The sequence below is a fragment of the Nansenia antarctica genome (assembly GCF_963989245.1).
Source record: "Nansenia antarctica genome assembly, chromosome: 19".
Lineage (NCBI taxonomy): Eukaryota > Metazoa > Chordata > Actinopteri > Argentiniformes > Microstomatidae > Nansenia > Nansenia antarctica.
The window spans coordinates 16894172-16906780 of record NC_137692.1 but is presented as its reverse complement, the minus strand read 5'-3'; the positions used below and the strand labels follow the sequence as shown (position 1 = coordinate 16906780).

General features: G+C 47.6%; 1 protein-coding gene across 1 annotated transcript; it reads right to left on the bottom strand.

Annotated features, from left to right (window-relative positions):
* Nucleotides 1–1389: 1389 nt before the first annotated feature.
* peli1b (pellino E3 ubiquitin protein ligase 1b) lies at nt 1390–11256 on the bottom strand (the record flags this gene model as incomplete). The annotated part of the gene is made up of 6 exons (XM_080549222.1): nt 1390–1971; nt 5573–5761; nt 6276–6473; nt 7924–8025; nt 9018–9147; nt 11174–11256. The coding sequence occupies 6 exons, from the start codon at nt 11254–11256 to the stop codon at nt 1390–1392; spliced, it is 1284 nt and encodes a 427-aa protein (XP_080405348.1).
* Between the last annotated feature and the right edge of the window lie 1353 nt (nt 11257–12609).

Sequence of the window (12609 nt, the reverse complement as noted above, 5' to 3'; positions counted from 1 at the left end):
ATTAGAGGTTGGGCTACACAGTTAAATAACCTGCCTTTACACAGGCAGCAGTCTCTGTGTGTGTACCCTCCGCTCTGTATACTATCTGCTAGTTCAGAACGTAACAGAAATCACAGCTGACGACTGATCAGAGCAGGTGGGAGGCCCAACACCCTTACACTTCTGTTGTAAGCAGAACTGTGCAGACATACAATCGTACACACACACACACATACACACATACACATACACATACACACACACACACACACACACACACACACACACACACACACAGTGTGTGAAGAAAGTGAACAGTCAGAAAAGGCTGTATGGCGACTACGCTTGAGTATGCTTGAAGCAAGAAGTCTCTGTCCAAAATCTATTGCTTTGAATATGAAAGTTCATGGCAATGCCTTGTGGGAAAAGTAACTGAATAGTTTTTACACACGTGTACATTACACAAAGCCACAACACATCATAAGACAGAACACTGAAACCCCAATCCAACAGGACGTTGTTGTTGATGATACTCAACCAGGGCCGGCCCAAGACATAAACAGACCAAGCGGTCGCTTAGGGCCACTTGACTTTTATAGTTATTTAACTTCTCAATGGTTATGTACTGAGACCCCACCGCCCCGGTCGATCAAACACCCGTTAATCGAAATCTCCAACCCCCCGACAAAACGTGTGTGTGTGTGTGTGTGTGTGTGTGGCAGGGGGGCCACATAAAAAACCTTGCTTAAACCCTAGGGCCGGCCCTGTACTCAACAGAACCAAGAGAGGTGAAAATGCCAGGAAAAAATAAAAACATTTACACAGAACTACACCCCTTAAACACACCTATAACTTTATAGCTGATTAACATCATTAAACTGTAGTTAAATGTTAAAGAGAATTGAAGTTAGGCATATTTTACTGAGAAGACAGGACTAAAACTAATGTAGTTTGCCTTTTTTAATTGATTTCTTGGGCATAAATTAATGTCTTTGTTTAGCTCTTAAAGACATATACCAGATATGGAAATATTGCAACAATATACATGAAATAAAACATATGTTTTCATATGTAAGTAGTATAGATAAATACTGTTTACAGTTATTTGCCAATAACAAAACCAAAAATTCACCCAGCAGTGTCTTTGTACATTTGTTTGTTTTTCTTTGTCTCGTTTCATGAAAATATAGAAATCTTTGTTTTCATTCAGGATACCAAAAAGCATTACAAAGGTCACTTAATAATGAGAAAGAGAGAGAGAGAGGAGAGTCCAAAAAAATCTCATCATCAGGCAATAAAAAGCTTAAAAAAGATGATCAAGAAAAACCAAACTACCATCTCTGAGTTTGGGAGCTACAGACGTGGTTCCACAGAGCAGCTCCTCCACCCTCTTAAAGAGACCTCGACTCGCTAATCCAGAGGCCCCTGGAAGATGAGTCTAACGAAACCCTGCTCGCCACTCAGCTGCTGGGCACAGAAGGGGCAGGCGGCGTGGAATGTGTGTGTCCCGTGGGGCAGCGGTATCTGGCTCCAGAACCCGGCCGTTTTCTCCGAGCACACGTGACCGCACGGGCTGAAGGCGTGAGTGGGCGGGGCGGCGTCCAGATAGAAGCCCGCCTCGCAGCCCAGCCAGAGGGGCACGTACGGCCCCCGGGCCCGGCACATGGGGCACTCCCTGTGTCTGCCCTCCCCCCTGCCCTCCCTCTCCTCCCGGTGGTTCCCCCAGTTGTGGTAGCCGTGGACGTGGCCGCAGTGCAGGTAGACCCAGGGCTGCTTCTCGTCGGGGGTGTCTTTGCGGCGCATGGAGGGGAAGGCCAGGGTGTTGAAGCCCACGGGGCACTGGGGCCGCGCCGCGTTGATCTCCTGCCGCAGCGCCTCCAGGTGTTTGACGGTGGGGGTGCGCGAGAGGCCTTCGGCGGTCCGCCACAGGAGGGTCGCGCCGCATAGGTCGATCAGCGAGCCGTCCACCAGCTCCTGGCTCTCACTCTCCATCTGACGGAGGGAGGGAGGGAGGGAGGGAGGGAGGGAGGGAGGGAGGGGGGGAGGGAGGGGGGGGGGGGGGGGGCGTTATTATTGCATTCTTTCTCATATACAGTGTTTAGATTGACAGTTGTCTTCTGGGTACTCATCAATTGAATCAGTAATCAACTGTTTTTATTTTCAATTGTATTGCCTTTATTGTTGTCAGTCTTGCCAGTGCTCTTATGTGAGGTTTAAAACTACCTACCACTTACAGGCTGTATTAAACTACCTACCACCTACAGCCTATAGGTGGCAGGTAGTTTAATACAGCCTATAGGTGGCAGGTAGTTTTAGAGGCAATTGATGTTTCTACCCTCTGAGATGTTCCTACCCTCTGAAGACAGCTAGAAACAAGATGACATTAAGCAAGAGGAGGAGAATGAGTAACGGAGTAAGAGGAGACAGGGAGTCTCCAGACAGACTATGGGAAACTTTTCTTTTGGGAAACTTTTTTTTCTTCCCCAGCCTGATGCAGACACAGAAACAGAAAGAGGTGATACAGTATGACTCATTGTTATGGCGCTGAGGTCACAGCTTCTCAGGGGAAACACTAAACCCTTCCAGCTCACAGCCTCTCAAACACATCTCCTCTGTTGCTCTCACCACCGACGCTAGTTTGGAAAGCCTGGGGGAAATCCTTCGCAGGAAGTAGTTACAGAGGGTTGGTAACCTGGGTGACGCCGTGTAACACGTCAAACCAAGTTTTTCTTTCAGGTTTTCTTTCATTTTCTTCAATGTTGCAAACTAACATAGGCAACAACTCTATGCAAAAATATTCCTGCCCAGTTGGAAAAGACGACACGTCACAGCAAGCGACCATTTTACAGGCGTGTGAGGGAGGGTTCTTGGAAAGTAACAGCCAATGATATTGAGAGAGACACATTTCCCATCGCTCCGTCCAGTTCAATACAAGCCAGATTGGCTAATCTAAAATTCTATGGAGGTTTGGCCAACTACCACCTGACCTGACCTGGCTAGAAGCTGCAGCGTGATCCCACCGCCGGGGCATATCAATAATCCCATCCAGACCTTGGATACGACACATGTTCTCCTTGAGGGCCGTCCTTCGCTTCACTCCCCTCAGCACAGCAGGTTTACACCAGACAGACCGAGTGACTGACTGACTGACTTGGTGTTCTGGCCTTAAGAGGTGTTGTTAATTACACTGGCTTCACATCAAACCACCAGAGTCAAACTGAGTAAGGACAAACAGCCCCACTGGCAGGCCTGTGTAGGTATGTGTGTGAGCGTGTGAGTGTGTGTGTGTGTGTGTGTGTGTGTGTGTGTGAGTGTGTGTGTGAGTGTGTGTGTGTGTGTGTGTGTGTGTGTGTGTGTGTGTGTGTGTCTGAAAGGCCTATACAGGTATGTATGCATGCATGCGTGTGTGTGTGTGTGTGTGTGTGTGTGTGTGTGTGTGTGTGTGTGTGTGTAAGGCCTATACAGGTATGTATGCATGCATGCGTGTGTGTGTGTGTGTGTGTGTGTGTGTGTGTGTGTGTGAAAGGCCTATACAGGTATGTATGCATGCATGCGTGCGTGTGTGTGTGTGTGTGTGTGTGTGTGTGTGTGTGTGTGTGAAGGGCATACTCTAGGATGTAGCTACACAAAGGCATGGGGGTCACTGCTGCTGACCATAGCTGTTTTCCATAGTCATCTTCCTCAGTGTCAGCAGCAAAGTCCTCAATCGCTGAACCACAACTCCGACATCAGCTAAATATAGCAACATCTCCTCCTATTACTACCCATCCTCACCTCAAACTCAAGCTCCGGTCCATCTTGAGCCATCTATATGCTAAAATCGCTAACCCATCAATTTGTTATTTAAATGGTTAACCCTGGGGAAATCAACTCTTCCATGGACCAAAACACAAGATTAAAACACTAGTACGGTACTCGGAAATGAATTGGTTTGGACGTGACACTGACATAAGTTGTCGGGAGAGTTTATGATCTCTGTTATGTCATTATGTATGTAGACCGTAGGTAAAGCGTACTCAGTTATGCTTCATGAAGCTTCTTGTGTGCATTATTAGGCTAACTGCATGTTGATTCAAACCCTTTCCATCAAACTTTCCATCGTCACACACGATTTAAATCTGGTCATTTTCACTGACGTATATCTACATTTCCAATCGGCTGTGAAATGATAGGAGGTTCTTTAATGATGGTTACTACACACGTAGATTTAGACAGGAAGGATGGGTGAGAGAGAGGAGGGATGACACGCAGGATATGTCCCCGGCCGGAATCGAACCGGGGACCTTGCGGTTACATGGTCAGCGTTTAACCCGCTACGGCACCTAAGCACCCCTGTCATTTGGCATTACTAACGAGCAGACATGTATCCCTCTCTCTCCATCCTTGTCTACCGTTGTGTTGTCTTGTCTATTTCAGCCTGTGAGTTAAGTGTGGCATGGTGCCCCTGTGCCCAGTCTAAATGCCCCTGTGCCCAGTCTAAATGCCCCTGTGCCCAGTCTAAATGCCAGGGCCTTGTACAGCTCAAGTGGCCACCATAGAGCCAGTGTACACAGGAGTTGCCTGGGCTCTCATCTCACCAGGATGTTGGCAGTAATGGCTTGCGTGTGTGCGTGTGTGTGTGTGTGTGTGTGTGTGTGTGTGTGTGTGTGTGTGTGTGCCTGAGCGCAGTGAGATTAAAGTGGTGCCTTCATTCTCTGCCAGCAAATAGGGTGTTTCCTCTACCTCTCCCTTTTTGTCTCTCTTCATCCCCTCTTCAGTCTGATACTGAAAGATGCCAAGACTAGATTCATTGTTCTAGTGTATTCTATTAACACCACTAATAATAAGCAGAGATAATATGCAGAGATGATGAAGACGTCATGGCTAAATCTAAATTCTAAATTTTAAATCTGGTCTTATCACCTCTAACTTCAAATTAGCACAATCCAGATGAAACAGTGAATCTACGCCTTTGCGTTAACACAACACAAATACAATGTGTTCAAACAAAGTGTCTAGCACGACGACTGCCAATGGCTGCTGGCCTGAACTAGATTACTCTTCCTGCTATGACTGGTGGATTGATGATTCACTTACTTAGTCAAATGTATTGATTGTAAGGCACTTTGGAATAAGGCGTCTGCTAAATGCAAAAAAAAATAAATGTTAAACTCATAAGCACTGTTACTGTACACAGGAGATGTCAACAGCAGCAAGTTGGATGGGTACTGCAGATAGTAGGGATGTGATTGGAAGACATGAATATGAGTTTTCTGATTGTTGGAAAAAGGTGGAATCTAGTTACACACACACACCCGTCCCCATGGAGACGGCATCACCCCCAACCCCTGGAAACCGGTGACAGCAAGCCCCCTGAGGCATGTGTGTGTGTGTGTGTGTGTGTGTGTGAGTGTGTTGTGTGTGTGTGTGTGTGTGTGTGTGTGTGAGTGAACTGGACCTCTATCAGGGGTGTTATAACAAAAAACAAGTCGTTCATAAACAGCCATGATTGTGGAAGGACAGGTGTTTGGATAGCACACTTAATACATTCCTAAGCACCTGTGTGTGTGTGTGTGTGCATGCGTATGTTTCTGTGTGAGTGTGTGTGTCTCACCATCTTGCCACGTTGCTGTGCAGACCGGGTCTCTCGGAGTGTGAAGACGTTCCCGCAGACGGAGATCTCCCTCCACACGCCGGGTTTGGAGTCCTCGGTGAAGCCGTGGCGGGGGTGTGTCACCAGCACGCCGTTGGTGGTCAGGCCGTCCATCTGGCCGTCCGGCGTCCTCCACTTAGCTGCCTTCTCCTGAGACAGACGGAGGTGAAAGAGACACATTGAGAGAGACATTCGTGCGCGCGCACACACTCTCGCGCACGCTCTCCCGCACGCTCTCACGCACGCTCTCACGCACGCTCTCCCGCACGCTCTCCCGCACGCTCTCCCGCACGCTCTCCCGCACGCTCTCCCGCACACTCTCACGCACGCTCTCACACACACACGCACGCACACACACACACACTCACGCACACTCTCACGCACACTCTCCCGCACACTCTCACGCACGCTCTCACGCACGCTCTTCCGCACGCTCTCCCGCACGCTCTCCCGCACACTCTCACGCACGCTCTCACACACACACGCACGCACACACACACACACACACACACACACTCACACACACTCTCACGCACGCTCTCACGCACACTCTCACGCACACTGTCACGCACACTCTCACGCACGCTCTCACGCACGCACACACACACACACACACACTCACACACACACACACACACACACACACACACAAGCACGCACTCACCCCCAGGAAGATGTTCTTGGAGGAGTCGAAGCCGGCGGCGTAGATGCGGGCGGTGTACGGTGGCGTGCGCTGGCACATGATGCGGCAGGCGAAGCGCGAGATGGTGCTCTGGACCGACTGGGTGTCGGCGTTGCTCTGGCTGCCAGCCACCGTGTCCGTCACCACGAAATCTATGGGACACTCTGTAGACCGGCCGATCTGAGACAGACAAACGTCACATCGTGTCAAAGGTTCAGTATGTTGATTTTAGCTTTAAAATAGTGCTGGGCGCTTAGGTGGCATAGCGGGTTAAGCGTTGACCATGTAACCACAGGGTCCCCGGTTCGATTCCGGCCGGGGACATATCCTGCATGTCATCCCTTCTCTCTCTCTCACCCATCCTTCCTGTCATATCACTACTGTCTCTATCACAATAAAAAGAAAAATATGAGTGGGACTGCCCCACTCAGAAAAAATTACTTTAAAAAAAATAGTGCTTTAAGGGGCCATGATAAAGCAGTAGCCATCTGGATCAGTCCAAAAGCATTCTGGTGTCAGGTAGGACACTGGCCTTCACGTGGTCTATTGCGAGGGCCTACTTTCACACTATTATGGCGCTTCTCTATTGAGAAGAGCACGCCATGGTGGTGATGTACATATTCACGAGACACAACACAGCCACAACATAGCACAATGGAGGAACTTGAAGCTATGCTGTACTTTTTCGTTGCCATTTGGTCCATTATTAACCATATAGTTATTTAGAAAACTTGCTGAACTTTAGTTTTTGAAGTAATTCGCTAGGTACTGTTGGACAAGCCTGTTGTGGTATTTAAAAATGGCGGTTAGCAGTGAACTCGAATATGAACCTGGGATGATTGTGACGATTTCCATTGACCAATCAACAGTCTGCAGCGTCACATAGAAGCACGGATAGTACCTATCGCTCAGAGTCAGGAACGGGAGCAAAAATCAGTACGGGTACTACGGCCCAGTCGGCGGTGGAGAAAGCAAAACAAAGCGGGAGCACGGGTTCCGGTACGGGACAGTAGTGAAGAAGCGTCAGTAGAAAATATAGGATGCATGTTTTCACTTTTTTCACGCACGTGGTCAGCAGCAGGGGAAGAAACACTACTGCTGGACGTCTATTAGGCTGACTTTGACATTTCGGGAGCTTAGAATGATAAGGTTCCATCTCCGTTTGGGGCAGTTCAGAGATATTGAGCGTCAACGTTTTTACATTCCATTATGTTTTGTGAGATGGAACCTTTGTATTTTATGAATTACAAACTAAAACATTTCAACATTTTTAAAATAATACCACACAGGCATTAATAAACACCTAATGGATCAGATTATGTAAAAAACTAAATTTTGACAAATTTAGATAGAAACTTATAATTCTAACGTCACGATTTGGCTCTTGTTCCTGACTACAATATCTCTGGAACTTGGCACTCGGGGAATCTCTGCTTGGGCCAGCTAGTCAGAGAGAAGGGAGTACCAGAGGACTAGGGGTAATGAGGAGGGATAGATTAGTACAGTACTAAACCCTAAGCTGCCACAGGACGGTAGCAGTGTGAGTGTGTGTGTGTGTGTGTGTGTGTGTGTGTGTGTGTGTGTGTGTGCGCGCGTGTGTACACTGTGTAGAAGTAGTTAGCTACAGTACCTGGAACATGTCTGTATTGCTGTCATGTGTGTATTCCACCACCACGGTCTGGGCTCGCGACAGCGTGTAGGAGATGCTGTGCTGGTCCTTGTTGCTGATGGCCTGGGGGGAGAAGAGGAGTCTGGATCACACATACCTCTCCTCAGGTCCTTCTCTTCATATACACTGAGCACACATAACTGGATAGGTATTCGGTTGTTAAGTCTGATGTCAAACGTGATGTTTAGCAATTTCCGGGTCCAAACCAGAAATTCCCTGCACCAGAGTACCAGTGAACTACAGCGGTAGAATGACAGTTCAATCGTTTTTTAGACTCTAAAAACTCTTTCCTGTTTTTCCCATATTTTTCAGCGTCTTTGAGCCTCGGAAAAGCGCTATATAAATATAATGAATTATTATTATTACTGAGGCATTTCGAAGAGAGCGCCTCAGCCAACTTTGGACCCGGAAACACGTCACGACTTAACAACCGAATAGGAGAGCAGCATATCCCCTGAATCTGACCTATCACAGGTTTTTAGATCAGTGCAGATATAGAGGAGGACAGGAGAGGAGAGGAGGGAAAGCCAGTTCAGTATTGAGTATGTATGTAGTCCAGGTTTCAGAGTATATGGAAAGGGCTATGAGCAAAAACGTTTGCCTCTAGGTATGGAGTCTCTGGAACAACAAAAACAATCCAATAGATCCCCCATGTCCATCTGCTTCTTTAATATGCCTGTTTGAATACCTTGGTGAGAGGAACGTAGTTGAGATTATATGAGGATGGAAACAGACAAAGTGCTTCCAAGGACTTTGTGAGAAAATGTTTTCTGTTGCTGTTAATTGGAGTAGTAGTTTTAGTGTTCACACTTAAATGTCACATAAACTGCCCGTGTACGTTCTCATAAACGTGTTTGTGAAGGCATTGTTCAAATACTTTTGACACTGTTCAGCAATTAACCTGCGCTCGGCTGCCCGTACGCAAGGGCATATGGGTGTGTGTTGGAATACGTTTGTGTCTCTCTCATATCATAGCGTCCTGTGCAGTATAGATGTGAACTGTGTTATGTGTGTGTGTTTGTGTGTGTGTGTGTGTGTGTGCGCGTGTGTTTCACCTTAGCTGCCTGTGGGGTGCAGGCGACGTGCACTGTGCTGGGCTTGACACCGGTGGCCTTGAGACGCTTACACAGCCCGAAGCGGCTTTTACGTCTGCCCCGGTCTCCGTTGGGCAGAGAGCCATTATACCTACACACACACACACACACGCACACGCACACACGCACACGCACACGCACACAGACACACACCCACACACACACACACACAAACAAGGCCTTATTGTCTGCGCAGCTGTATATGCTGGAAAAAGCCATAGAACTGGAGGCCACACACACACACACACACCTATAGTTTTTTCAGACAAAAGCACATAATATTCCTGGAAAAAAAATGAAAAAAAGACAGAAATACCGTAATAAGGAAGAAGTCTGTGTGCAAATAAATACGGTGAGTCATTTAACCTGATACACGCCTGGAAGACAAGACAAGCACCAAGTGTTCCCTCCGCAGAATGGACCCTCTGTGAGCTCAACCACAGTCCTGTCTTTGTGTGTGTGTATGTGTGTGTGTGTGTGTGCGTGTGTGTGTGTGTGTGTGTGTGTGCGTGTGCATGCGTGTGTGGAGGCAAAGCCACTGACTGCAACAACAGCTCGCGTTAAACAAGCAAGTGTGACCAGGATAGAGTCCAGCCAGAACTATGGGGAAAGTGTAGATCAGAACAACCAAGGAGGTTTTGGATAAGAAACTTTGTGTGCATATAACCGTATCGCCTTCTCATTAGACGAGATGGCTTTTCTCTGACTTCATGCTTTAGATACTACACTACAATGGGGGTACTGTTGTCATCTGTATTGTGTTCCCTATGTACAGTATATGCTTTTATTTATGTCATGTATTTCTGTTCAATGCGTTTTTATATGATGTTTAAGTGTGTCTTGAGACTGGCGATAAATACAGGTTACAATGGCCTCTCATTCACACACCAATGGCAGCAAGCTACCATGCAAGGTGCCGGCCCATTGGCTCATCGGGAGCAATTTGGGGTTCAGTGTCTTGCCCGAGGACACCTCGACCACCTTCGAACCACCAATCTGCTATCCTTGCGATCGTTAGACGCCGGCTCTACCTCCTGCGCCACCGCCGCCCCATGGAATGGCTGTATAAAGCCACAGTGAAGTTCTATGGGCCGTCAACACGTTGTCTCTAGAAAGTCCTCAGGATTAACACGTTAGTATGACTAGGCTACACATGCTAATGCTGGAATATATGATTATACCTGAGGTCAGCAAAATATGGATTCTTTGAAAGCAAGGGTTAACACAGTGACTAGTGTATGTTTTTCCCTCATTGTAGCTCTGGGAATAAAAACACAATATTTTACTTTCCGAGTATTGTTGGTCTGTGAATTGACCACACTCGCGGTATGTGTGAGATCATGTTGAGTCGTATGTCGGGTGCACTTCCCCTTTAAGGTGGCACAGAAGAGTCACTGGAGAAGTGGATGAGAAACAAATGGGAAATTCCTGGAAAAGGGCTTTCACTGTGGTTTTCCAGTCAGGAATTTCCATGGACATTGTTGTCTAGGCGCAACACTAAACTACAAACAGTGAGTCAGCTGGACAACGCAGAATGGACGGACGGACGGACGGACGGGGGTGGCCCCACAGGGAATATCCAGGAGAGAGAAGATAGAAGTCTTTCACTGTCAGCTGCTTGTATGTGTGTGTGTGTGTGTGTGTGTGTGTGTGTGTGTGTGTGTGTGTGAGCACGTGTACAAGGTTTTTCCTGGTGTGAAGGATGGGATGACTGTTGATGACTGATGCATTTCCCCCCAGCAGAGAGCAGGGTCACCATTCAAAACTAATGAATCTCTGAGACACACAGAGGGCACAGAGGGCGGTACTGTGTTGGCGAGACGTTCCCACTGTGGGAAGACAAGTGGGTGTGCGTTCTCTAGCTCAGCGGTCCCCAACCTTTTTTGCGCCACGGACCGGTTTCATGTAAGACAATATTTTCATGGACCGGCCTTCGGGTGTGGGGGCATACATTTATCTAAATAAAATGATACGACCGAGACAAGCGTCTTTATTTATTATTTCAAAATAAAACATCTTTCAGACTCTGATAATCAATCAAATATTTTTTTAATTAATTCTCTGCGGCCCGGTACCAAATGACCCACGGGTTGGGGACCACTGCTCTAGCTCCTTACCCCAGCACGATGAGCTCTCCGTATTTGACTGGCACTTTGGTGGAGGCTGTGGTGGAGATGTTCTCCTGCTCTGGGGAGAACATGGGCACGGCTTGCTGGGTGAGGCGATGTTGGGTGAGGGGTTGGGGGGAGGAGGGGTGCTCTCTCCCGCTACGGTAACAGTCACTAGGGGGGAGGGGGGGGGGGGGGGAGGATCGTTCTCCAGAGGTCAGCTGGGCCTCAGCTCGGCCTCTTCATCTTTCATGGGTCTGTCTGCTTCTCTCACCCCGCGCCAACCCTGCAGACAGAGAGAGAGAGAGAGAGAGAGAGAGAGAGAGAGAGAGAGAGAGAGAGAGAGAGATGGAGGTATGAAGGTGAGATATTCCATTAGTGAGACAGCATGGAAAGCACTTTAATCAATGTCAGCATCATGGAACATGGAGGGAATGGGGGACAAAGCAGGTGAAGTTGATGTATTCCAGTTTTCAGTCTCAAAACACACACCTGCTTTCACTTTCCAGAGTTTGTCTCCCACTACTTCAACTGGTAAACAGCTGAGGGACAGGGCTGGAGAAATGGAACCACTCTCTATTTCGCCACCTTCTTAAAATAATGGCTTACGTCATATTTTAAAGTTTTGCGAAAAAACTATATAGATAATATTAAAAATATACAAGGAAATATACATTTAAATAATTTTAATAAAATAAAAAATATATATTTTAAAGATGTTTCTAATATATAACAATAAACTGAACCAAATCTAGAACACACACACACACACACACACACACACACACACACACACACACACACACACAGGAAAAGGAACTCCTGCACCCAACCCAATCACCCTGGCCACCTGGCCTATCACAGCTCTGCTCAGTAGAGGCCCACACAGGAAGTCACATCTCAGGAGTCACCTGACAGGAAGTGTGTTTGACAGAGAACACAGAGGCCCAGTACAGAGTGTTCTGGTGTAGTGGAACAAGGGTGAAGTCTTCAAAGAAAAGCACTGAGGGAAAATACTTTCAAGTAATGGCCTCGTGTGAATATCAGCTGGGGGGTCAATGCATACTGACAATAACTATCTGCTGAGATGCAAGCCCTCTACTGTGTGGGGCTATACTCTCATATTGAGATGGATGGGGTGATTACCTTGCTGTTTCAGGCCTGTAATCCCAGGTTTCTCACTATCTAGGTATCTGCCCACCTCCTGTCCCGCCCTCTCTTCACTGAAAGGTGTTGCAGGTTAGTTGAGTGATCCTGTCGCCCGGCGGCAGACCCAGCCTTACATCCCTCACTCCTTCCCCTCTTCATCAAATGCTTCCTGGTCTCCTCCCCCCTGATTCCATTCCAATGCCCATTCCTGCCTGTTGCTACGGGTAACCAGCTGGTTTGGTCATTGTATCTGAGAGAAAATGTGTTCACTCCAAGAGTGTATCAGGATGGTGGAA